Source organism: Hemiscyllium ocellatum, chromosome 49 (assembly GCF_020745735.1).
Source record: "Hemiscyllium ocellatum isolate sHemOce1 chromosome 49, sHemOce1.pat.X.cur, whole genome shotgun sequence".
Lineage (NCBI taxonomy): Eukaryota > Metazoa > Chordata > Chondrichthyes > Orectolobiformes > Hemiscylliidae > Hemiscyllium > Hemiscyllium ocellatum.
The window spans coordinates 3,294,759-3,322,004 of NC_083449.1; the positions used below are offsets into that span (position 1 = coordinate 3,294,759).

Below are 27,246 nucleotides of genomic sequence, written 5' to 3' on the forward strand. Positions count from 1 at the left end.
CCTTCCACAGTCCAAACATGTATAGCTTAGCTGGATTAGCAATGGTAAATTGTCCTGTAATATTCAGTAATGTTCAGATTAGGTGGGTCAACTATGGTAAATATGTGGATGTGAGCATTTGGGTGGGGTTTATATCCGGGTGGGATACGCTTTGACGAGTTGTTGCAGGCAGATGGGCCACATGAGCTCTATGTACTGTAAATGAAAGTGAGACTTTTTAGACCATTGTCAGTCTCTGACACTTTCAAGCAGTTTGGATAATTTCCACATTTATTCGATTGCCTGGTTTGATTGTAAGTTATTTTCTGGATTGGTCAGTTTCTGGTCAGAATGTGTACTTTGAATATGAGAGCTTTTTCATTCAGTGTCCAATAATCTCTGTCTATCTGTTTGACATGAAAAGGTACACATTTAATGTTTGATTTTCCTTTGGACCATGTGAAAACAAAGTATTTATTCAGTCATTTTGTCTGAGATGTGTTCTGTTTTCTCCTTTTGGAAACAAATTAAATTGCAATATTTGTTTCAATCTGGCACTTGGCCTGCTATTTAATTCTTCCTCCAGTTTGGACAAAAAGAATTGATACATGAATTACATATAGTCAGAGTCAGACAGCATGTTTAAGCCATGGTGAGATAATTGAATAAATAATTAGTCTGAATTTTTATTCTTTCCCTACTTAAGTAGAATATATTATGAACAAGCAATAGGTTCGGTATTTTCTAATAAAGAAGTAGAATTTACTTCCTGACCAAGGTGATACCATGCATTTTAAATCTATAGGAAGTTGACTTATACACCGGGACTGACATACCTCACTGTCACCTTGTCCTGGATAACTTGTTTAATGAAATGCTAGTTCTTCCACCTGTGACATCTTTGGGGTCATGACTTTTCTATTTTTACCTATAGACCTATTAACCTGACAGTATTTCTGTATGTTGCAAGTAATTCCGTACCCACTGTGTATTGGCACCATCTCACTTTGTTCTGTCCAGAAATTATCAGTTTTCTTCAAGTCCTTCATGACATGAATAAGGACAATAACTGGTGCAGTCTGCAACTGTTTGTTCTTTTGTGAGTGCAGTGCTCATCTTGTTTCTTCCATTCATTTGTAAGGTTTGTGTACTTAGGAATTCCTATCAACCTGTCAGTCTGTGCTATTCAATGGGACTATGGATGTGGCTTATTGTCCTTCAAAACTTGCTCAAATGTGACAGACTGTGAACAGATTAGAGCCATGCTGTCTAGTGAAGAACTTGGAAATGAAAATTTAATGTGGACTACTCAGGCTGTTGTGTACATGCACTGATTTTATGTAGAAAAAACATTTTTGAAAGAAACAGTTGTTATGATACAGGAAGGATGCCCACACTTGATTGATCCTGCTTCAATCTTCCTGCATTGTGTTACTGAGCGTTTAAATGTTTGCTGTGAAGTGGACAGCCAGTTAGCAAAGGAGAGAGTTTTCAATTCATGTTTCCTGAAGTGAATGGGAAAGACCTTATTTTCTTTGACTGTTTGTTTGTGTCTGTAAGATTCACAGGCAAGTGAAACCACAACACATTGTCACAGAAAGGTTCTGTGCTGTTCTTCAGAGTCAAGGAGGTAAAAGCAATAGACCTTTGCAACTCCGATGGTGCAGAGTCTAACTGGGAGTAATGATATCAAGGTGTGGCCTTCAGTGTCATACAGTTATACAGCACCGAAACACATCATTTGGTGCATGTTGTTAGTGCACCTAGTCCCATTTAAGTCAAAAATCTCAACACCAGGTCATTCTACGACAGGTTTATGTGGAAGCACTAGGGTTCAGAGCGATGAAGGAGCAGTGCACTGAAAGCTAGTGCTTCCAAATAAACCACCTGTACGATAAACTGGTGTTGTGTGATTCTTAACTTTGTCCACCTCAGTCCAATGCTGGCACCTCCACACATGGCTAGTCCCACTTACCAGCATTTGGCACATATCCTTCTAAACTGTTCCTACCCTTACACGTATCCAGGTGCCTATAAAATGTTGTAGTTGTACTCATCACCTCCACTTCCTCTGGTAGCTCATTCCATGCAAGCACCATCCTCTGTGATAAAGGAACCCTTCAGGTCCTTCTTAAATCTTTTTTCCCACAATTTAAACTGTGCCCTCTATTTTTGCACGCACCCACATTCGGAAAAAGACCTTGACCATCACTCTATCATGCCCCTCATGATTTTTTCAACCAGTACAAAGGCCACACCTCATTCTACGACAGTCCAGGCAACAAAGCAACAACCTGTTCAGCCTCTCCCTATAACTCAAAGGACTGAGAAGTGGCAGCTGGAGTTTAAATCAGATAAATGCAAGGTGCTGCATTTTGGGAAAGCAAATCTTAGCAGGACTTATACAATTAATGGTAAGGAACTAGGGAGTGTTGCTGAACCAAGAGACCTTGGAGTGCAGGTTCATAGCTCCTTGAAAGTGGATTCGCAAATAGATAGAATAGTAAAGAATGTGTTTGGTATGCTTTGTTATTGGTCAGAGTACTGAGTACAGGAGTTAGGAGGTCATGTTGTGGCTGTACAGACGTTGGTTAGACCACTGTTGGATATTGCATGCAATTCTGGTCTCTGCATTCTGATGTTGTGAAACTTGAAAGGGTTCAGAAAGGATGTTGCCAGGGTGGAGGATTTGAGTTATAGGGCGAGGCTGAACAGCTGGGGCTGTTTTCCCTGGAATGTCAGAGGCTGAGGGTGACCTTACAGAGGTTTACAAAAGTATGAGGGGCATGGATAGGGCAAATAGACAAAGTCTTTTCCCTGGGGTTGGTGTGTCCAGAACTAGAGGGCATAGGTTTAGGGTGAGAGGGAAAGATATGAGAGACCTAAGGGGCAACTTTTTCACACAGAGGGTGGTACATGTATGGAATGAGCTGCCAGAGGAATTGGTGGAAGCTGGTACGATTGCAGCATTTAATAGGCATTGGGATGGGTTTATGAATAGGAAGGGTTTGGAGGGATATGGGCCGGGTGCTGGCAGGTGGGACGAGATTGGGTTGGAATATCTGGTCAGCATGGACTGGTTGGATCGAAGGGTCAGTTTCCACACTGTACATCTCTATGACTCTATAACTCAAACCCTCTAATTCTGGCAATGAAACATACTGATGAGAGGAGTGCAGTTGATGTGGTTTACATGGACTTCTGTAAGGCCTTTGTCGGAGCATAACCTGCGACTAGGGAGGAAAGACTCAGCAGGCAGACAGGCAGGATTCAGGCAAGGGGTAAGTGTTTATTCAACCAGAAACTGGTTAGCACAGACAGAAGGTCAAAGGATCGTTCTCAGAGACTGGCCTCAGAACAGAGATCCATGACACACTTATTTTACAATAAAAAGCAATATTTTGTTATCAGAAAATTTATCAGAAACTTGATTACAATGATCTTACCTTGCATACCCTATTCAATGAGACACCTAATCAATGGTGGGCATTTCTTTGGACAATCCCAGGATCCCTGACCTCTCAGTTTCACACAAACTAATCTTGAGGTCTTGCGATCTTTCTATTCATTCACATTCCAAAGTTAGTTGCGATACACTTTGGGTTTCTCTCAGGCTAGCTTGTCTCTCAGGACAGCTTGAATGTTGTTATTCATTGTATTCCATTCTATCAAGTTCAATTGCTCCTCTGATATAATTAGGGCAGTGGGGAACATATGAAGAAAAATCAAAGGACAATTTGTTTTGACTTACTTGCCATCGACTTGTAATTTTAATTTTTGTTATACAAAGTTAGCTACAAAGTGTAAATTTATTTGCCCCAATTGTTAGCACTCTGATTAATAGGCTGTGAGTAATCTATTTTGTACTGGGCATAAGAGAAAGCGTTACCTAAAGCTAACTAACCTTCACTTCCAGGTTTAAATGCTTCTTTTCCTCTCTATGCTTTGGTATTATGCACCTATTTTTTAATGCTGAAAACTACAGTAATGATGGTCAGACTCCTTACGAGAACCTTTTCCTTAATTCAAGAAACTGAGTACTATAAGATAACTTTAGCTGTTGAACTCTCAGCTGTTTTAGGGCATTAGTGGGCTGTAACCAGTACCTGGTGATTGTTCATTAACTGGGACAATTACCCTTTCATTTAATGTGGCTGGAGTTACTCATTTATCAGACCTTCAGTCTGCTTGTCAGAACTGTTTTGAATAGGAACAGGCTGGGTCCTTGGAGTGACTCGTTCAATGGTATCATTCTGCCTGAGTGAGTAGGCTGTACGCCTTAGTTTCTGCCTGCCATTCTGTTTCACAGCCTGCTGCTTAATTTTACTTTCCATTTCTCAGCCAGTTTGTGTTAACAGACATGAGCCACTCACTTCTGGCCAGATACAGGCCACCAAAGTCCCATATAAAAGACTGGTCCAAGCTTGGGTCTTGGAGTCTTAAGTGCACTGGAGCTGAAATTAGCTTGCAGACATGGTGCAAACTATAATGCATTTGTGACTGGAAGCCTGTGACCAGCAGTGAACCACAGGGATCAGTGCTGGGACCCTTGCTGCTTGTTAAGTACACATTAACAGTTGGATGGGAGTATAGAAAATATAATCAGTAAGCCTGCAAATGAATTTTTCATGTGGAAGTATTAAATATTTTAGTGCAATCTTGGTGTGCAAAGGACCTGTTTCTGTGCTGTATTGTTCTTTGTTCCATGACATGAAAGTTGGTGGCATTATTGACAGTGAGCGGGATGGTCTCAGGCTACAGTATGAGTACATTGGGCAGAGCAATGGCAGATAGAATTTAATCTTGATAAATGTGAGGTAATGCATTTTAGGAGTTCTAATAAGGGAAATAATTACAAAATGAAGGATAGGTCCTGAGGAACAAAGGGACCTTGGTGTACAAGTCTATAGATCCCAGGTGTCAGCACAGGCAGACAGGCTGCTGAAGGCAGCATACAGAATGTTTTCTGGAGCTATCAAATATAAGAGCAAGGAAGTCTTATTCCAACTTTATAAAACAGATCAAATACTGTGTGCAATTCTGATTGCCACACAATTAAAGGATGGGATTGGCTGGAGGGGATGCAGTGGGTTGGAAAACATTAAAAGGGGAGACCGTATGAGCTGGATTTGCATTCCTAGGAGCAGAGGAGTTGAGGGAGGATCTGACTGAGATGTACTAAATTGTGAATGATGCAGATGGAGTAGATTGAGAGAATCTTTCTCCCCTTGGCAGATGTGTCTGAGACCAGAGGGCAAAAGTTGAAATTGTGGGGAAAGCAGTTTAGAGGATATCTGAGAAAAATAGTTTGATGTCGATGGCGGGTAAAGTTTGGATTGTGCTGCCTGCGAGTGTGATGGAATACTCTCGCAGCATTTAAGCAGCATCTGGATATGCCCTTAAGAAACCAGGGCATAGTCAGCTATGGGCCAAGTGCAGATAAATAGGATGAATGCAATTTGGTGTTTGTTGGACATCATGAACATGTTGGGCTGAAGGATCTGTTTCTGTGCTGTATGACTCTATATCGCTATAACATCCTTGTAAATCTTTTCTGCAGCATCTAAAGTTTAACAACATCCTTCTTGGAGAAGGGTGATGAGCGTTGTATGCAATCTCAAGTGGCATCACTAATGTCCTGTACAGCCACCAGATGACATCCCAACTCCTAGACTCAATGTTCTGACCATGAAGAAAAGCATGCCAAATGTTTTCTACACTGCCCTGCCTACCTAAGACTCTGCTTTCAAGAAAATATGCAGCTGCACTTCTCAGTCTCTTTGTTCAGCAACACTTGCCAAGGCCCCACCATTAAATGTATAAATCCTGCTCTGGTTTGCCTTAATCAAAATCTAACCCCTCACATCTATCAAAATGAAACGGAATCTGTCACTTCTTGGCCCACCTGACAAAAGATCATAATTAGTATTTTTTTTCAGTGCACTTGAAGACTGTTGAAATAAAGGTAGGCGTTACTTACCCTGCACTGTATTGTGATGGTGCTCACCATGATTGGGGCACTTGTGTGGCTGTACAGGGGGCAGGAAGAAGCAATGATTTTCTCTCATGCAGTGGTCTAAATTGGAACAGCCAAACTAAACCTTTTGAAGAACGAAACTTTTGAATTCTTCTTGTAAAAAGAAAAATGAGCAGCTTCAGTAATCTACATTATCTTGTGGGGAGTTACCAAGACATAGTCACACCTCAGGTACGAGAAAAATGGCCAATGGGTTACAGTCAGGGGACTGAAGGGGAAGCAGCAGACAGTGCAAGGAGCCCCTGTGGCCATTCCCCTTAATAACAAATATACTGTTTTGGATACAATTTATGGGCGGGGGGAGAAAACGTACCAGCAGTAAGCCACAGGGCACAGGTCTCCGGCAAAACGTCTGTCCCCATTACTCAGGGGGTGGTGGTAGGGGTGGAAAAGGAAGAGTGCATTTGTCATTGGGTTCTCCATAGTTAAAGTGACATATAGGAAGTTCTGTGGGAATGAGAGGGGCTCATAGTTGGTGTTTTGCCCCCCAGGGTGCAAGGGTTCAAGATGTCTTAGATCTTTAGGAGGAGGGGGAACTGCCCCAAGTCATGGCCCACATAGACACTAACAATATAGGTAGGAAAAGGGATGGGGATTAAAGGCAGAAAGTCAGGGAGCTAGGGTGGAAGCTTGGAGCTAGAACAAGCAGAGTGCTAGCGAGGCAAGGACTAGGGAGAGAGAGGAGTTGAACACATGACGCATGGGATAGTGTGGGAGGGAGTATTTCGAATACCTGGATAATTGGGGTATGTGAGACTTCTACAAACATGGTAGTCTATACCTGAAGCAAAGTAGTACCAATATCCTGGGAGAAGTTTGCTAATGCTGTTCGGGAAGGTTTAAATGAATTCAGTAGGGGGATAGGAACTTAAATTGTGGTTACCATGTCTAGAGGTTGAGCATAGTCAGGCCAGAAATATGGTTTCGATGTCACAAGTGTGCACTGGCACGCATGAAGGTGGTTTGAAGTGTGTCTACTTCAACATCAGGAGCATCCAGAATAAGGTGGGTGAACTTGAAGCATGGGTTTGTATCTGGGACTTTGATGTTGTGCCATTTCGGAGACATAGATCGAGCAGGGACAAGCGTGGTTGTCGTAGGTTCCAGAATTTTGATGTTTCAGTAAGAACAGAAGATGATAGAAGAGGGGGAGGTATGACACTGTTAGTCAAGGACAGTATTATGGTGGCAGGAAGAATGAGGTAGTCTGGGCTGAGGTTAGAAACAAGACAGGAGAGGTCACTCTGCTAGGAGGAGTTTTCCATAGGCCTCAAAATAGTTCCAGAGATGTAGAGGAAAGGCTTGTAAAGATGATTCTGGATAGGAGCGAGTATAACAGGGTAGTTGTTATGGGGACTTTAACTTTCAAATTCTTGACTGCAAATACTATAATTTGAGTACTTCAGATGAATCAGTTTTTTGTCCAATGTGTGCAGAAGGGTTTCCTGACACAGGATGTAGACAGGCCAACCAGGGGTGAGGCCACAATGGATTTGGTACTGAGTAATGAACCCAACCAGATGTTAGATTTGGAGGTAGGTGAGCACTTTGGTGACAGTGACCACAATTCAATTATGTTTACTTTAGCGAAGTAAAGGGATAGGTATGTACTGCAGGGCAAGATTTATAACTGGGAGAAAAGATTATTATGATGCAATTAGGTCAGATTTGAGTGCGAGAAGCAGTTGAGTTTAAACGAACCCGGAAGACTACAGCTAAGGTAAGACAGTTTGTTTTAAAATTACTTACCGGTAGCGGACAGCAATGTTTCTTTTCTTCACAGAAAAAGCGGGAGCAGCAGGGGAAGTGACAACGACCAGAAGGGCAGCCGGGAAGGAAAGCACCGAGTATAAATACTCACCCTGAATATACAAATCAGGAAGGCGGCTAAACCAGAGACTCTACAACTGTAGTGTCTCCCACCCGCCCTCCTAACCTCCTTAATAAGTACACTGGTCTTTTAAGGTAAGGATTTTCTATTTCTTTATCAGTGACTGGTTAAAAATTTACTTTTTTGTTTATCTATGAACTCTTTTTTTTAGAAAAAGACTATAGCAGAGAGGTATCAGAAAGTATTTTAACTCAAACCTGTACAAAGTAATAAAGTAATTAACTAAGCAGAGATGGCTGGGCAGGTGATGTGCTATCGTTGTATGATGTGGGAGCTGGCTGATCCCATTGTGAATGGCAGTGACCACATCTGCAGCATGTGTTGGTTGCTGGAAGAACTCCGGGTCAGAGTTGATGATCTGGAATCTGAGCTTCAAACACTGTGGCACATCCGGGAGGGGGGAGAGTTACCTGGACGCTTTGTTTCAGGAGGCAGTCACACCTGGGAGATTAAGTAATTCACATTCAGCTAGTGATCGGGGACATCAGAGTGTGACTAAGTGAGGCAGTTGGGGGAACCTGAGTTCAGGAGCCTCGGCCCTTGACCTTGTCCAACAGGTATGAGATTCTTGCTCCCTGTATGGATGAGGAAAAGGGCTCTGGACAGGATGAGCCAGCTGACCACGGCACCATGGTGCAGAAGGCCATTCAAGAGGGGAGAGCAAAAAGACAAGTAGTTGTTATAGGGGATCCTATAATGAGGGGGACAGATAGTATCCTTTGCAAGCCGGATCGGGAGTCTCGCAAGGTATGTTGCCTGCCTGGTGCCAGGGTGCAGGATATCTCCGACCGGCTTGAAAGGATATTGGAGCGGGAGGGGGAGGATCCAGTTGTTGTTAGTCCCAACGTGGACCACAACGTAGGCAAAGCTAGGGTGGAGGACCTGTTTGGGGATTATCAAGCACTAGGAAGGAAATTGAAGTACAGGTCCTCAAGGGTCATAATCTCTGAATTACTGCCTGAGCCACATGCCAATTGGCATAGGGATAAGAAAATTAGGGAAGTAAACATGTGGCTAAGAGATTGGTATGGGAAAGAGGGATTCCACTTCATGGGGCATTGGCATCAGTTTTGGAACCGGGGTGGGGGGGGGTCTGAACCGTTGGGACGGTCTCCACCTGAACCGATCAGGTAACAATCTTCTAGCGAAGCAGATAAATAAGCTGGTCAGTAGGACTTCAAATCTCGGCGAGGGGGGGGGGGGGGGGGGCGGGGAGGAGAAGAGAAGAGAGAGAGAGTGAAAGTGAAAGCGACAGGGAGTATGGAATTAAATGGAAAGATAAGCAATAGGATAGCATATGTGCAGGCGGATTTAAACTTGAGGCAGACTGGGAATGTAGCAAAAAGGAAGGATAACTTAGGACATCTTATGACTTCCAATATCTCTAATTACAAGAAAGTTAGCATTGAGACACTTTACGAATGCTACGAGCATTCAGGTAACAAAGTAGATGAACTAATGGCACAGATCATCGTGAATGATTATGATGTGGTAGGCATCACAAAGACGTGGTTGCAGTGGGGTCAGGACTGGCAGTTAAACATCCAAGGATTTTCAACTTATCAAAAAGACAGGGAGGTGGGCAGAGGGGGTAGGGTTGCCTTGTTAGTTAAGAACAAAATTAAATCTATGGCATTAAATGACATAGCGTCGGATGATGTGGAGTCTGTGTGGGTGGAATTGAAGAACCACAAAGGCAAAAAAACCATAATGGGAGTTATGTACAGACCTCCTAATAGTGGTTAGGACCAGGGACGCAACATGTACTGGGAAATAGAGAAGGCATGTCAGAAAGGCAAGGTCACGGTGATCATGGGAGACTTCAATATGCAGGTGGACTGGGTAAATAATGTTGCCAGTGGATCCAAAGAAAGGGAATTCATGGAGTGCTTACAGAATGGCTTTTTGGAACACCTTATCATGGAGCCCACAAGGGAGCAGGCTATTCTGGACCTAGTGCTATGTAATGAACCAGACTTTATAAAAGATCTTAAAGTAAGGGAACGCTTAGGAAGCTTGATAATCCCCAAACAGGTCCTCCACCCTAGCTTTGCCTATGTTGTTAGTCGCTACGTGGACCACAACAACTGGATCCTCCCCCTCCCGCTCCCGCTCCAATATCCTTTCAAGCCGGTCGGAGATATTCCACACCCTGGCACCGGGCAGGCAACACACCATGTGAGACTCCCGATCCGAGTTGCAAAGGATACTATCTGTCCCCCTCATTATAGAATCCCATATAACAACTACTTGTCTTTTTGCTCCCCCCTCTTGAATGGCCTTCTGCACCATGGTGCCGTGGTCAGTTGGCTGAACTCTGTCATAACATGGTAGAGTTCAGTCTGCAGTTTGACAGAGAGAAGTCAAAATCGGATGTAATGATGTTACAGTTAAATAAAAGGTAATTATGAGGGCATGAGAGAGGAACTGACAAAAATAGACTGGAAGCAGAGCCTTGTGGGGAAGACAGTTAGAACAAAAATGGCAGGAGTTTGTGGGTATAATTGAAGACACTGTACAGAGGTTCATCCCCAAGAAAAGATAGATTATCCAGGGAGGGATTAGACAGCCATGGCTGACAAAGGAAGTCAGGAAATGTATTAAAGAAAGAGAGATCCTATAAAGTGGCCAAGAGCACTGGGAAATCAGAAGATTGGGAAGGCTACAAAAACAAACAGAGGATAACAGAGAGAAATAAGGAAGGAGAAGATCAAATATGAAGGTAGGCTAGCCAGTAATATTAGAAATGATAGTAAAAGTTTCTTTCAATACATAAGAAACAAACGACAGGCAAAAGTAGACATTGGGCCACTTCAAACTGATACTAGAAGCCTAGTGATGGGAGATAAGGAAATAGCTGGAGAACTTAACAAGTACTTTGTGTCAGTCTTCACAGTGGAAGACATGGGTAATATCCCAACAATTAAAGTTGAGTATGGTTGCCATTACAAAAAAAGAAAGAAAGTGCTAGAAAAGCTAAAAGGTCTTAAAATTGATAAATCTCCTGGCCCCGATGGGATACATCCTCGAGTTCTGAGGGAGGTGGCTGAGGAAATAGCGGAGGCATTGGTTGAGATCTTTCAAGAGTCACTGGAGTCAGGGAAAGTCCCAGATGATTGGAAGATCACTGTTGTAACCCCCTTGTTCAAGAAGGGATCTGGACAAAAGATGGAAAATTATAGGCCAATTAGCCTAATCTCGGTTGTTGGTAAAATTCTCTAGAATCCATCATTAAGGAGGAGGTTTCTAAATTCTTGGAAGAACAGAGTCGGATTAGAACAAGTCAACATGGATTTAGTAAGGGGAGGTCGTGCCTGACAAACCTGTTGGAATTCTTTGAAGAGGTGACAAGTAGGTTAGACCAGGGAAACCCAGTGGATGTGGTCTATCTAGACTTCCAAAAGGCCTTTGATAAAGGTGCCACACAGGAGGCTGCTGAGCAAAGTGAGGGCCCATGGTGTTTGAGGTGAGCTACTGGTATGAATTGAGGATCGGCTGTCTGACAGAAGGCAGAGAGTTGGGATAAAAAGGTGCTTTTTCGAATGGCAGCCAGTGACAAGTGGTGTCCCGCAGGGATCACTGTTGGGGCCGCAGCTGTTCACGTTATATATTAATGATCTGGATGTAGGGATTGGGGGCATTCTAGCGAAGTTTGACGATGATTCGAAGTTAGGTGGACAGGCAGGTAGTACTGAGGAAGTGGGGAGGCTACAGAAGGATCTAGACAGTTTGGGAGAGTGGTCAGGAAATAGCTGATGGAATTCAACGTGAGCAAATGCTAGGTCTTGCACTGTGGAAAAAAGAATAAAAGCATAGACTACTTTCTAAACAGTGAGAAAATTCGTAAAGCCAAAGTACAAAGGGATCTGGGAGTGCTAGTCGAGGATTCTCTAAAGGTAAACATGCAGGTTGAGTCCGTGGTTAAGAAAGCGAATGCAATATTGTAATTTATCTCAAGAGGGTTGGAATATAAAAGTACCATTGTGCTACTGAGACTGTATGAAGCTCTGGTTAGGCCCCATTTGGAGTACTGTGTCCAGTTTTGGTCCCCACACCTTAGAAGGACATACTGGCACTGGAACGTGTCCAGCGGAGATTCACACAGTTGATCCCTGGAATGGTAGGTCTAACATTCGAGGAATGGCTGAGGATCCTGGGATTGTATTCATTGGAGTTAAGATTAAAGGGAGATCTAATAGAAACTTACAAGATAATACATGGTTTGGAAAGGGTGGACGCTAGGAAATTGTTTCCTTTAGGCGCAGAGACTAGGACCCGTGGACACAGCCTGAGAATTAGAGGGGGTAAATTCAGAACAGAAATGCAGAGATATTTCTTCAGCCAGAGAGTGGTGGGCCTGTGGAATTCATTGCCGCAGAGTGCAGTGGAGGCCGGGACGCTAAATGCCTTCAAGGCAGATTGATAAATTCTTGAAGTCACAAGGAATTACGGGCTACGGGGAGAATGCGGGTAAGTGGAGTTGAAATGCCCATCAGCTATGATTGAATGGCGGAGTGGACTTGATGGGCCGAATGGCCTTACTACCACTCCTATGTCTTATGGTCTTATGATGCATAGGATGGGAAAGGAAACTGCAGGGATTGGCACAATTGAAATGTGGAGCTTATTCAAGGAACAGCTACTGCATGTCCTTGATTGGCATGTACCTGTCAGGCAGGGAGAAAGTGGACGAATAAGGGAGCCATGGTTTACTAAGGAAGTTGATCGCTTGTCAACAGGAAGGCGGCTTACATTACGATGAGAGGTGAAGGCGCACTTAAGGCGCTTGAGAGTTGTAAGCTAGGCAGGAAAAACCCAAAAGGAGCCAGGAGGGGACAAGAGAAGTCTTTGGCAGACTTTGTTTTGCTATATCAGGAACAAAAGAATGACTAGAATTAGATTCGGTCAATCAAGGACAGGAGTGGGAAGTTGTGCGTGGAGTCCGAGGAGATAGGAGAAGTGCTAAATGAATATATTTAAATCGGTATCACACTGTTGTCGACAAAAAGACAACGTTGTCGACAAAAATACTGAGTTACAGGCTACTAGACTAGATGGGATATAAGTTCACAAGGGGAGGTGTTAGCAATTCTAGAAAGTGTGAAAATAGATAACCCACTGGGCCAGATGGGATTTATCCTAGGATTCTCTGGGAAGCCAGGGAGGAGATTGCAGAGCCTTGGGCTTTGATCTTTGTCGTCATAGTCTACAGGAATAGTGCCAGAAGACCGGAAGATAGCAAATGTTGTCCCTTTGATCAAGAAGGGGAATAGAGACCACCCTGGTAATTATAGATCAGTGAGCCTTCCTTCGGTTGTGGGTAAAATGTTGGAAAAGGCTAGAATAGACAGAATTTATAATCATCTCGATAGAAATAACCATATTGACTATTCCTAATCAACTTTTGCGAAGGATAGGTCGTGCCTCACAAACCTTGAGTTCTTTGAGAAGGTGACCAAATAGGTGGATGAGTGGAAAGCAGTTGATGCTGTGTATATGGATTTCAGTAAAGTGTTTGATTAGGTGTTTTCAGTAATGTTCCCAACTGTAGGCTATTGCACAAAATATGGAGGCACGGGATTGAGGGTGATTTAGTGGTTTTGGCTCAAATTGGCTAGCTGAAAGAAGAGAGGGTTGTGGTTGATGGGAAATGTTCATCCTGACGTCAGTTACTAATAGTGTACTGCAAGGATCTGTTTTGGGTGAGGGTGTAGAAGGAGGAGTTTGCAAATTTGCAGATGATACTAAGGTCAGTGGAGTTGCGGACAGTGCTGAAGAATGTTACAGGTTACACAGGTACATAGATAAGCTGCAGAGTTGGGCTGAGAGGTGGCAAATGGAGTTTAATGTGGAAAAGTATGAGATAATTCACTTTGGAAGGAGTACTGGTCTAATGGTAATGTTCTTGGTAGTGTAGATGAGCAGAGATCTCCGTGTACATGTACATAGATCCCAGGTTGATAGGGTTGTTAAGAAGGTATACGGTGGTTAGCTTTTATTGGGAGAGGGATTGAGGTTTGGAACCATGAGGTCACAATGCAGCTCCACAAAATTCTGGCGTGGCCACACTTGGAAAATTGCATCCAGTTCTAGTCCCCGTAGCACAGTAAGGATGTGGAAGCTTTGGAAAGGGTCCATAGGTCATTTACTGGGCTGTTGTCTAGTCTAGAGGGAATGCCTTATGAGGAAAGGCTGAGGGACTTCAGGCTCCATTAGAAAGAAGGTTGAGAGGTGACTTAATAAGAGACACAAAATAATCAGAGGGTTAGAAAGTGTGGGCAGTGAGAGCCTTATTCCTCTGATGGTGATGGCTGGCAAAAGGGGACATCGCTTTAAATTGAGGGATGATAAATATAAGACAAATGTCAGAGGTAGTTTCTTTACTCAGTAGTAGGGGCATGGAAGGTTCTGCCTGCAACTGTAGTAGACTCGCCAACTTTAAGGGTGTTTAAATGGACATTGGATAAACATATGGATGAAAATGCAATAGTATACTGCGCTGTCGTCATGTTTTATTATCTCCCTAAATCTTTCTTACTCCATTGTTCCAAATTACGATGATGTGATTACATTGAGTATTTGAGAAAATGGTATTGAGTTTTCGTGTGTCTTATATCAGACTTCATAGAAATGCAGGGCTATTTGTAGAAAATGAAAGTTATTTTGAAACAATGGAGTAGGAAAGTTTTAGTGAGATAATAGAACATAACAATGCAGTATACTGTTCCATTTTCATCCATATGTTTATCCAATGACCATTTAAATGCCCTTTAAAGTTGGCGAGTCTACTACAGTTGGCTTTTTGATGAAGATAGAGGCATAAATAAATCTGTTCCTGCAAGTTGGGGAAATGGAGAATGATATGATAAAGGTGGGAATGGCAGCTCCTCTGCCACCATGATACATTTATGGAAATGGAATGCTGTCTGAGTGGGAGTAGCATTGTTAGCTGGATGTCTCTGACTGCTGCAGACCACAATGACTCCATGAGAGAGTGATATTCATCTTGATTGTATCATTTTCTGTTGCCTGCAGTATATATGGAACTCCATAACTGCAGTTAAGGTATTTGTATTTTGAACAAATTCTGAATTAAGTCAGTTACTCTGTGTGTGTCTGTGTGTAGTAATTATTCTATATTGTCAGGAATAAAAACAGAAATTCCTGGAGAAACTCAGTTCTGAATAACAGTTACTGGTCCCAAAACATTAACTCTGCTTTCTCTCCACACATGCTGAGTGTTTTTCAGCAACTTCTCCTTTTGTTTCCAGCCTGTAGCATCTGGAGTTTTAATTGTCAGGTTTTGGCACAGAATGGGTGTTTGGAATTCACATTTAATTGTCATGTGACTGTGTGTGACAACTGTTCCTTAAAGGGTTAACTCTGTCCTGCCCAATCACTAATAAATTAATAACACTTTCATTCTGTAAATTGGTGACTTTTGTCTGGTTTCCTTCTATCTCTGTATTTAACATCTATGTTATATATGGTTTTTTGAAATCATGCTACAGTTGGATTTTCTTTTCCATCTTGAGTTTAACTCCAAAAGTCACATTAAATGTAAACTTAATGCTTTCCTGGGCATATATTTCAGATAAGAATTCAGTCTAAACCTCTTGAAAAATGGTGTAAATGTCAATGGGCTTGACAATATTAGGTAAGAACTTCCAAAAGCTGATTAGTGGCAGAAGTTCACAGGTAAAAGGGCGGCTGGAAAATGGGAAACCTTCAAAAATGAGATAACGAGAGTCCAGTGACAGTCTGTTCCCGTTAGGGTGAACAGCAAGTCTGGAAAGTGTAGGGAATGCTGGATTATGGTCCAGAGAAAGAAGAAAATACATTTCAGGTATGGACAGCAGAGATCGAGTGAATCCTTAGAGGAAAAGGCAGGAGGAGTATAATTAAGAGGGAAATCAGGAGGGCAAAAAAGGGGATATGAGATAGCTTTGGCAAATACTGTTGAGGAGAATCTCAAAGGGATTTTAAGAATACATTTAAGGACAAAAGGGAGAGATTAGGGTCCCTCAAAGATCAGCAAGAAGGCCTTTGTGTGGAGCCACAGAAGATGGGGGAAAACACTGAACATAGTTTTGTGCATGGGAAACCATGACTCTCAAACTCCACTGAGTTTTTGGAAGTAGTAACAAAGAGGATTTCCCCATGGGAGACTGGTTAGCAAGGTTAGACCTCATGGAATACAGAGGTACTAGCCAATTGGATGCAGAACTGGCTCAAAAAGGTAGAGGACAGAAAGCGGTAGTCGAGGGTTGTTTTTAAGACTAGAGGCATGGGACCAGTGGAGTGCCACAAGGATCGGTGCTGGGTCCACTATTCGTCATTTACATAAATGATTTGGATGTGAGCAATGGAGGTAAGACACCAAAATTGGAAGTGTAGTGGACAGGGAAAAAGGTTACCTCAGATTACAAGCAGGATCTTGATCAGCTGGGCCAATGGGCTGAAGAGTGGCAGATGGAGATTAATTCAGATAAATGCGATGTACTGCATTTTAGGAAAGCAAATCTTAGTAGGATTTATACACTAAAACAGTAAGGTCCGATGGAGTGTTATTGAACAAAGAGACTTCGGAGTGCACGTGCATATTTCCTTGAAAGTAGAGTCACAGGTAGCTAGGATATTGAAGAAGGTGTTCGATATGCTTTCCTTTATTGGTCAGAGTATTGAGTACATGTTGCAGCTGGACAGGATATTGGTTAGACTGCTGTTGGAACATTGCATACAATTCTGGTCTCCTTATCAGAAGGATGTTGTGAAACTTAAAAGGATTCAGAAAGGATGTACAAGGATGTTGCAAGGGTTGGAGGATTTGAGCTATAGGGACAGGTTGAATAGGCTGGGGCTGTTTTCCCTGGAGCATCAGAAACTGAGGGGTGACCTTAGAGATTTTAAAAAATTATGAGGAGCATGGATAGGATAAATAGACAAGTTATGTTCCCTGGGATGAGGGTGGGGAGTCCAGAATGAGAGGGCATAGGTTTAGGGGGAGATAGAAAAGTTATATAAGAGACCTAAGTGGCAAAGTTTTTACTGACAGACAAAGTGGGGGAGGCCAGTAAAACTGTGACTTTTAAAAAGCTTCTGAATGCGTATATGAATAGGAAGAGTTTGGAGGGATATGGGCCGGCTGCAGGCAGGTGAGACTAGATTGGATGGGATATCTGGTTGGCTTGGACAAGTTGGACTGAAGGGTCTGTTTCTGTGCTGTACATCTCTTTGACTTGAAGATTGATGAGGGAAGATTAGATTAGACTTACAGTGTGGAAACAGGCCCTTCGGCCCAACAAGTCCACACCGACCCGCCGAAGCGAAACCCACCCATACCCCTACATTACCCCTTACCTAACACTATGGGCAATTTAGCATGGCCAATTCACCTGAGAGTGGTGTATGTGTTTGATATGGACTTCAGTAAGGTGTTTGACAAGTTTCTTCATTGTAGACTTGTTAGCAAGGTTAGATTACATGAAAGTCAGGGAGAACTAGCAATTTGGACACAGAATTGACTTGAACGTGGAAAACAGAGGGTGGTTGTGAGGGCTACCTTTCAGACTGGAGACCTGTGATCAGTGGTATGCCACAAGGATTGGTGCTGGGTTCACTGCTTTTCCTTATTTTTATGAATGATTTGAATGTGAACATAAAACATTTGCAGATGACACCAAAATTAGCAGTGTAGTGGACAGCAAAGAAGGTTCCCTCAGATTACAACAGGATCATGATCAGATGGGCCACTGGGCCGACCAGTGGCAGATGGATTTAATTCAGCTAAATTGGAGGTGCTTCATTTTGGAAAGGCACATCAAGGCAGGGGTTATATACTTAATGGTAAGGTCCTGGGGAGTAATGCTAAACAAAGAGACCATGGAGCGCACGTTCATAGTTCCTTGAAAAGTGGAGTCGCTGGTCGATAGGATAATGTTGCAACGACAAGCAGACAAAACACAGCCAGAAACCCTAACCACCTTGCCATATATCAAAGAATTTCAGAAATGACAGCCAAACTACCAAGACCCCTCTGAATGCTAGTAGCATACAAACCCACCAACACTCAAACAAAAACTATCAAACTTAAAAGACCCAATACAACCCATGGACAAAACCAATGTCATCTATAATATTCCATGCAAGGACTGCCACAAATATTACATAGGACAAACAGGAAAGTTAGCCATCAGGATACATGAACACCAGCTAGCCACAAAAAGACACGACCCCTCTCCCTCATAGCCCTACACACGGAAGAAAAAACCCACCATTTCGACTGGGACAACACATCTATCCTGGGACAGGCTAAGCAAAGACATGCCAGAGAATTCCTAGAGGTCTGACACTCCAACCACAATGTCATAAACAAGCACATAGATCTAGATACCATCTATCAACCCCTCAGAAAACAAGCAGGAAATGACATCACCACAAACCCCAGGAACCCCATCCAGGAGAAAGATATAAATAGAAAGCAGGAGACAACAACTTCGCTTGGAGGTCGCCACTGATGATGTTACCTAGCCAGGCAATAAAACGTCTGGATATCAAATCTACAGCTCAGCGACCAAACCTACACCCTAAACCTCAACCTGACTACAAACCTTGCATCATTATAATTCTTTGTTTTTGAACAAGGTAAGGTGAACAGTGCAGATCCATGTTCCACTCGAGCCCTAAGCATCTTCCAGTGTTTTGCTATTTTCAAAAACATTTTACTAAGATAAAAATAAACTAACCGAAATATGCACAGCTCCACAAATGTGATGATTACACAGTTCAATAGCCAACTCCCAATACACCACCTGTTGAAAGACGAACACTGGGCACGATTTTACATACTTTGAGACGTTTCCTGGTGCCGCTATATTTACCCTTCACAGAATTATTACACTTGTTTTTACTGTCCTTTATTTCAATGTCTATTCGCAACAAAAAAGCGTGAAACAGAACCCAAACAATGAATTCCCATCAGTGCGTAGGGGATTAAAAACCACAAGAATGTCCCACAGCAGCTTCTTCCCGCTCTGCCTCCCTCAGCAGGCCCACACACAGCCCGAGAAAGGCCTCCCTCTTCCCCCCAGCCCGCTCACTCCACGTTCCGGGATCAGTTCCTACTCCGCTCGGCCTCTTACAAACAGCCCCCGGTTCTCCCTGAACTCACCCCGAATCAATCCCGGTCTCGGAGCCCCCTCTGTGTCCCAGGCTCCCATCCCGATGTGCTGCTGGAAGGAGCCTGCTGTTCCCTCGCTTCCCTGGGCGCTGATCTCTCCATTGCGGTCTGTTTCAAACAAACCTCTTGTACTCACTGAGTAAATGATCCTCAATGGCAGCGCTGGGGGAGGGTCTCACGCATGCGCTCCACTCGGCAGGACCAATCAGCATTGGCGGAGGGGCAGCATCGCGCATGTGCCGATTTTCCCAATGATTTCCAGAAACAAACACCAATTGGTCATTTCCCCAATTCCCTCTTCTCCCAGTTTGACCAAAGGAACTGGAAATGTGGGGGAAAGGGCAGAGAAGGTTTCAAGCTGGGAATTGCTCTTTTATGAAGCTCCAATGGAGCTCAGTCCCGGGTCATGTTAATAAATCCTCCTTCCGGCTCTCACAATCTGATCAGGAAGCGGAGTAGCTGGCGGCCACTCGGCCCATCCCCGGTGCTCCCCTATTCGATAACATCACGTCTGATCGAATGTTAACTGTGGTATTTAATCCTGCTAACCCCTCATCCAGAAATATTAACTTTTTGCCCAAAGTAACATACAGAGAGATAGAATAAGTGGAACATTCTTACGAAGGCAGAAAATAACTGATGGAGAGAGTCTTGCGTCACAGTGTCAGTGCTTATTTCTGGGTCAGGAGGCATATGCAATAGTCAGACTAGGTGTGCAATAACATCTCTGGGACTCGATTTAGTTTGTAGTGGATGACAGATTTTAGTGTGAGGTATGCTGCAGACAGAAACCTTCGCCAAAGAAAGCGGTGAGCAAAGCAGCGCCAAAGAAACGGACTCCCGTGAAGAAGGTGAAAGAGACCAAGGGCCCTAAAGCCCCCGAACCCCTCAGCAAACCGGCTCAAAGCAAGGCCAAGCCCAAAGCGAAAGTGACCAAGACAGCAGCAAAGAAATGAACCAGTCGGTATAATAAATAACCATCTGAACCCTAACGCTCTTATCAGAACCACCCACATCTCAGGAAAGAGCTGAGCCCGGATCCAATGTTCCCTGTCCCGGCGCCGAGCACAGACCTACCTTAGATATTAACTGATCTGAATAAATCAAATAAACACTCATGCTATGGTTTACGAGAGTGGAGACCTGTGAATGGGGAAGGTACAATGTGGGAGGGTTTATTGATCTCCATCTGGTTATTTCACTTCGCTACTTATAACTCTACCGAGTCACCAATGTGACATATTGTAGTATTTGTATTTCATTGACCCATTCAGGGATGTTACTTTGTTTGGGACCCTGCGCATGTTTTCATGGCGTGTTCCTTCCATCTGCCTGTTACAGACACTTCAGGCAGCAATTCCACATTGTCTTCGGGCTAGTTACAATCTGGAGGCAATTCTGCCCTTTTATTTTTTTTTGCCCTTCATATCAAAGGAGATTCTAATCTCCTGGTTATATATTTTTTCTTTTCTTTCCCCCACATTACCGCCTAACTGCGGTAGTGCTTTTTTTTCTCCCCAGCACCCGTAGTGTGTGTGCAGGTGTGAGACACAGTGAGAGACACAAAGTGCACAAATCTTTATTCAATTTTCCACCACCAGGAAAAATAGGAAAACACCCGAGTGGCCAGTGACAAGCAGTGCCCTTCACACCAAAGATAGCAATGCTGTGTGCTCAAACAGTGAAGGGGAGGGCAGGGACTAAATCAAAATAGCGTTGGAGGGAGAAATGTTGCACTCCACTCCCTGCGGCGTATTCTGCCCTTTTATGGGTGAACACTGCATTAGCTTTTAAGATGTTTAAATTGGCGGGGTTGTTTAGATTGATTCACGGCCGGTACAAGTTCGGTTGTTCAGTTTGTCTGGGCTGTTTTAAACCCCGCCCTTCCTCCTGCCTGTTAGACAGATCAGGCAATGATCCCGCCTCCTGTTCACGCTGACTGTTAACTAGGTTTTAAAGAAATAGTATAAGGTATTAAATTTTATCTTAGTTGCAGACGGATGGTGTTTTGCACTTGAAGGTTTAATTTAATCCCAGGGTTTGTCAGAGTGAGTTTGGCGGGCATTTTCAAACTGACCAACTGTCATTTCACGTTACCCAATCAGCCTCCAACAATTATTTTCCTGCCTTTTCTGTCCTTTCCGGGGTGGTTTCTCTTTGGGGTGAGAGACAGGGGCTGAATCCAATCCCAGCTCTAGGGAGGGCTCTCCGTTACCTTAAATAGGGAGCACCGCAGCAGCCTCAGCATTGACAGCAGCAACTTGTGTGTGAGATACAGAGAATGGCTAGAACCAAGCAGACAGCGCGCAAATCCACCGGAGGGAAAGCTCCCCGCAAGCAGCTGGCGACCAAAGCGGCCCGCAAGAGCGCTCCGGCCACGGGCGGAGTGAAGAAACCCCATCGCTACAGGCCCGGCACGGTGGCTCTGCGGGAGATCCGCCGCTACCAGAAATCCACCGAGCTGCTGATCCGCAAACTGCCCTTCCAGCGCCTGGTGCGAGAGATCGCTCAGGACTTCAAGACCGACCTGCGCTTCCAGAGCTCGGCGGTGATGGCCCTGCAGGAGGCCAGCGAGGCTTACCTGGTGGGGCTGTTTGAGGACACCAACCTGTGCGCCATCCACGCCAAGCGGGTCACCATCATGCCCAAAGACATCCAGCTGGCCCGCCGGATCCGCGGGGAGCGCGCCTAAACGGAGCCTGGCCGGCCCTGCACATTCACCCCGAGAGAGAGAGAAACACACAACGGCTCTTTTCAGAGCCACTAAACCATCCAGAGAGAGCGGGAAGCGATAGGGGACCTGAAAGCATGACATTAATTTTTGGCGCCGCACTAAGTCAACTCTGTTATTAAATATACTTTGAATCGAGCCGAACTGGGGCAGTTAGTTGGAAGACACACGGCTTTCAGCGGCACTGACTAGTACATTGCCATGATTGTTATGTAATTATTACACTGTATATTAGGTATTGGAGTGTTAATTCCAAATGAAATCTCCTCTCCCCTGATTGTCTCCCTGGGTCTTCCCACCAGCTGTAACTATATGGTCATTGCTGAGGAGGCAAGCGGGAAAACATGGCGCCAAATCATCAACCGTTTCCTTTCAAATTTGAAAATCCCGCCACGATGTAGATCAGAGAAGGCTGTTTTTACAGAAAAAAAGGTATTCCTACTTAGTCGTTAATGTGCTTTTCGATTATAAAAGTACAATTCAAACAATCTTTCTTTCGGGAAATTTGTCCAGAAGCTATTTAAAGGATTCGAGGTCCTCTTCGGAGGGAAGGTTCAGACTCAATGGACCGAATGCCCTCATTCAGATTTCATGACCGTTCTTGTCCGTGAGCGCATTAATAATGAACACCGCCTTTAGATATTATTTTAGTATCCTGCTCCCTTATTGCAGAAGCTCCACGTTAACTATTCCAGCCCGACAACTGTTCTGGTTCTGGTTTGATCTCGTTCATTTTGAAAGCTTCTAGCCGACAGCAGAAAGTCTCATTTAAAACATGTCATCATCATTCCCACCCAACAGAACCCGCGCGGAGTTTTGGAAATTGAAAAATTCGTGCGGAATATATCTACCCGTGGGTCTGTAAGAAAAGGGGCAGTTCTTTTTTTTTCTCCAGTGGTGACATTCAGGGCACACATCCGAACCGGGGCTTGTATGTCCTGGAATAATCAAATATTAGAGAATAACTTGAGCAAATAACAGCAAACAGAGAAAAAAAAATAACTTGTATTTGTAAGAGGCAAGGAGAACAGTCGGCACATTCTCTTCTCTTGAAGCCAGCACCAAATCATCAACAACTTTATCTCCCATTTGAAAAGCCCGCCGATTTGCGAGCAACGGGGTATGTTTTGCGTTGAAAAAGAGGACGTTGTTCAGAGGATGATCCATCAATACTTGTCAATTCGGGAGATGCTGAATAGGCTGGGGCTTTTTTTCCCTGGAGGAGCGGAAGCTGAGGGGTGATTTTTACAGCTGCTTATAAAATCCTGAGGGGCATCGATCGGATGAAAAGCCAAGGTCTTTTTCCTCGGGTGGGGGAGCATAGATGGCATAGGTTTAAGGTGAGTGGGCAAAGATTTAAAAAATAATCTGAGGCACATCTTTTCCATGCAGAGGGTGATGTGCATATGCAGTGAGCTTCCAGAGGAAGTGATGAAGGTGAGAACAATTACATTTAAAAGGAGCCCGGATGGGTAAATGAACAGGAAGGATTTAAAGGGATATGTGCCAAATTTAGAATCCAGAGAAGGTATATTCCTGTTAGGTGAAAGGAAAGGCTGGTAGGTATAGGAAATGCTGGATGACTAAAGAAATTAAGAGTTTGGTTAAGAAAAAGAAGGAAGCTTATGTAAGGTATAGACAGGCGAGATCGACTGGATCCTTAGAGTTAAAAGGCAGTAGGAATATACTTAAGAGTGAAATCAGGAGGGCACAAAGGGGACATGAGATGGCTTTGGCAAATAGAATTAAGGAGAATCCAAAGGGTTTTTACAAATATATTAAGGACAAAAGGGTAACTAGGGAGAGAATAGGGCCCCTCCAAGATCAGCAAGGTGGCCTTTGTGTGGAACTGCAGAAAATGGGGGAGATACTAAACGAGTATTTTACATCAATATTTACTGTGGAAAAGGACATAGAAGATATAGAATGTAGGGAAACAGATGGTGACACCTTGAAAAATGTCCATATTACAGAGGAGGAAGTGCTGGATGTCTTGAAATGCATAAAGGTGGATAAATCCCCAGGATTCTCTGTGTGGGAAGCTAGAGAAGTGATTGCAGGACCTGTTGCTGGTAGAAATATCTCATCGATAGTCACAGGTGAGGTGCCGGAAGACTGGAGGTTGGCTAACGTGGTGCCACTGTTTAAGAAGGGTGGTAAGGACAAGCCAGGAAACCATAGACCAGTGAGCCTGGTGTCGGTGGTGGGCAAGTTGTTGGAAGGGATCCTAAGGGTCAGGATGTACGAGTATTTGGATTGGTGAGGACTGATTAGGGATAGTCAACATGGCTCTGTGCGTAGGAAATCATGTCTCAAAAACTTGATTGATCTTTTTGAAGAAGTAACAAAGAGGATTGATGAGGGCAGAGTGGTAGATCATATCAATATGGATAATAGTAATGCTTTCGACAAGGCTTGGAAAACTGGCTACCAAGGTTAGATCTCTTGGAGTACAGGGAGAACTCGCCATTTGGATACAGAACTGGCTCAAAGGTAGAAGACAGAGGGTGGTGGTGGAGGGTTGTTTTCAGACTGGAGGCCTGTGACCAGTGGAATGCCAAAAGGATTGGTGCTGGGTGCTTTACTTTTTGTAATTAAATAAATGATTTTGATATGAGCATAAGAGGTATAGTTAGTTATTTTGCAGATGACACCAAAATTGGAGGAAATTCTTGGCAGTGTGGAGGAATGGAGGGATCTAGGTGTGCAAGTACATAGATCTCTCAAAGTTGCCACCCAAGTGAATAGGGTTGTTAAGAAAGCATATGGTGTTTTGGCTTTCATTAACAGGGGTATCGAGTTTAAGAGCTGCAAGGTTTTGCTGCAGCTCTACAAGTCCCTGGTGAGACTGCACTTGGAATATTGAGTCCAGTTCTGGGCGCTCTACTATAGGAAAGATATAGAGGCTTTGGAGAGGGTACAAAGAAGGTTTACCAGGATACTGCCTGGTCGGCAGAGCTTGCCTTATGAAGAAAGGTTGAATAAACTCAGACCTTTCTTTCTGGAGAGAAGAGGGAAGAGAGGAGATATGATCGGGGTGTACAAAATAATGAAAGGAATAGATAGAGTCAATAGCCAGAGATGTTTCCTCAGGGCAGGATTGACTGGTATGAGAAATCATAGTTTGAAGATATTAGGAGGAAGGTATAAAGGAGACATCAAAGGTTGGGTGTTTATGCAGAGAGTGGTGAATGCATTGCCAGCTGTGGTGGTGGAAGCGAAGTTAGTTACTGGGGACATTTAAGCGACTGCTGGACATGCACATGGATAGCAGTGAGTTGAGGAGTGCGTAGGTTACTTTACTATACTTTACATTAGGATTAAGTCTCGGCACACCATCGTGGGCCTAAGGGCCTGTTCTGTGCTGTACTTTTCCATGTTATATGTAGTGGACAGCAAAGAAGGTTAACTCCGATTACAACATGACCATATGGGCCAATGGGCTGAAAAGTGGCAGATAGAGTTTAATTCAGATAAATGTGATATGCTGCATTTTGGGAAAGCAAATCTTAGCAGGACTTACAGACTTAATGTTAAGGTCCTAGGGAGTGTTGCTGAACAAAGAGACCTTGGAATGTAGGTTCATAGTTCCTCGAAAGTGGAGTTGCAGGTGGATAGGATAGTGAAGAAGCTGTTTGGTATGCTTTATTTATTGGTCAGAGTATAGAGTACAGGAGTTAGGAGGTCATTTTGCGATGTGCAGAACATTGGTTAGGCCGCTGATGGAATATTGTGTGCAATTCTGGTCTCCTTCCTATCGGAAAGATGTTTTGTTGTGAAACTTGTAAGGGATCAGAAAAGATTTACAAGGATGTTGCCAAGGTTGGAGGATTTGAGCTACAGGGAGAGGCTGAACAGGCTGGGGCTGTTTTCCCTGGAGTGTCGGAGGTTGAGGGGTGACTTTATAGACGTTTATAAAATCATGAGGGGCATGGATAGGATAAATAGACAAAGTCTTTTCCCTGGGGTTGGGGAGTCCAGAACTAGAGGGTATAGGTTTAGGGTGAGAGGGGAAAGATATAAAAGAGACCTAAGGGTCAACTTTTTCACGCAGAGGGTGGTACGTGTATGGAATAAGCTGCCAGAGGAAGTGGTGGAGGCTGGTATAATTGCAACATTTAAAAGCTATTTGGATGGGTATATGAATAGGAAGAGTTTGGAGGAATATGGACCGGGTGCTGGCAGGTGGGACGAGATTGGCTTGAGATATCTAGTCAGCATGGGTGGGTTGTACCGAATGGTCTGTTTCCATGCTATACGTCTCTATGACTCCACGCTAGCAAATGAGATTTGATTAGCTGAAGGTATCTGGTCAGTGTGGACTGGTTGGATCAAAAGCTGTATGACTCTACAACCTGAAAGTTACAGGTTGATGACTAGACTCTCATATAATCATAGCAAAAACTTGACAGGTGGCATATGATGAATGCAATTACATCGTCAGAAACCAGAGACTGACAGGTACAAATAAACAACTGCACCCTGAGATACACAGAGCAAAAGCTGACATGGATATACTCGTACAGCATAGAAAAGCACTTCAGGCATCGTGTTTGCACCCAAAATAACTACCACTGAAGGTTTGCTAATTTCCTGCCCTTGTCCCATATCCTTAAATAGTATGACATTTCAAGTGCTCATCCAAATACTTTTTCAAGGTTAAGGTTTCTGGCCTCCAATGCCTTCCCAGGCAGTATCTTCCAGATTTCCATCACTTGCTGAGTGAAATAGATTTTTTTCTGAAATTCCCTCCATATATTTAACCCTTACCCTACACCATAGTGAGAATCCTTATCCTTACCATATCCTAACCCAATCACCACTTGTGATTGATCGGTCAAACAAGGGAATCAGTTTCTCTATATTCACCTTGCCCATTAGCCTCATAATCTTTCACACCACAATCATGTGCCACCTCAGTCATCCAGAAAGAAAAATCCAAGCTTATTTAGCCTCTCCGTTTTTGAAAGTAATATGTGTGCTTTGATCCTGATCCCCGATACTGGGTCGAGGTAAAAACAATGACTGCAGATGCTGGAAACCAGATTCTGGGTCAGTGGTGCTGGAAGAGCACAGCAGTTCAGGCAGCATCCAACGAGCAGGGAAATCGACGTTTCGGGCAAATGCCCTTCATTAGGAATGTGTTCAGGCAACCTGAAGCAGCTCATGCGCGGTGCTGCGCCTTTCCCAAAGCTGACTGTTCCTGAGTAGAGGAGCGCATGCGTGAGACCCTCCCCCAGCCCTGCCATTGAGGAGCATTTACTCAGTGAGTGCAAGAGGTTTGTTTGAAACAGACCGCAATGGAGAGATCAGCGCCCAGGGAAGCGAGGGAACAGCAGGCTCCTTCCAGCAGCACATCGGGATGGGAGCCTGGGACACAGAGGGGGCTCCGAGACCGGGATTGATTCGGGGTGAGTTCAGGGAGAACC

The 27,246-nt window shown here is 43.9% G+C and overlaps 3 protein-coding genes across 3 annotated transcripts in view; 1 reads left to right on the forward strand and 2 right to left on the reverse strand.

The window, feature by feature from the left end:
* Positions 1 to 27,246, reverse strand: part of LOC132837378 (histone H4) — a 565,847-nt gene that overhangs the window by 211,338 nt on the left and 327,263 nt on the right. The window lies entirely within an intron of this gene.
* The window catches only part of LOC132837379 (uncharacterized), a 317,230-nt gene that overhangs the window by 154,885 nt on the left and 135,099 nt on the right, over positions 1 to 27,246 (reverse strand). The gene's annotated exons all lie outside the window — the stretch shown is intronic.
* Positions 21,368 to 22,225, forward strand: LOC132837383 (histone H3). Its single transcript, XM_060857051.1, has one exon. The coding sequence runs from the start codon at positions 21,368 to 21,370 to the stop codon at positions 21,776 to 21,778; it is 411 nt and encodes a 136-aa protein (XP_060713034.1). The 3' UTR covers positions 21,779 to 22,225.

What these genes read in the sequence shown, in the direction of transcription:
- LOC132837383 (XM_060857051.1), top strand. Translation starts at nt 21,368, where the DNA reads ATGGCTAGAACCAAGCAGACAGCGCGCAAATCCACCGGAGGGAAAGCT.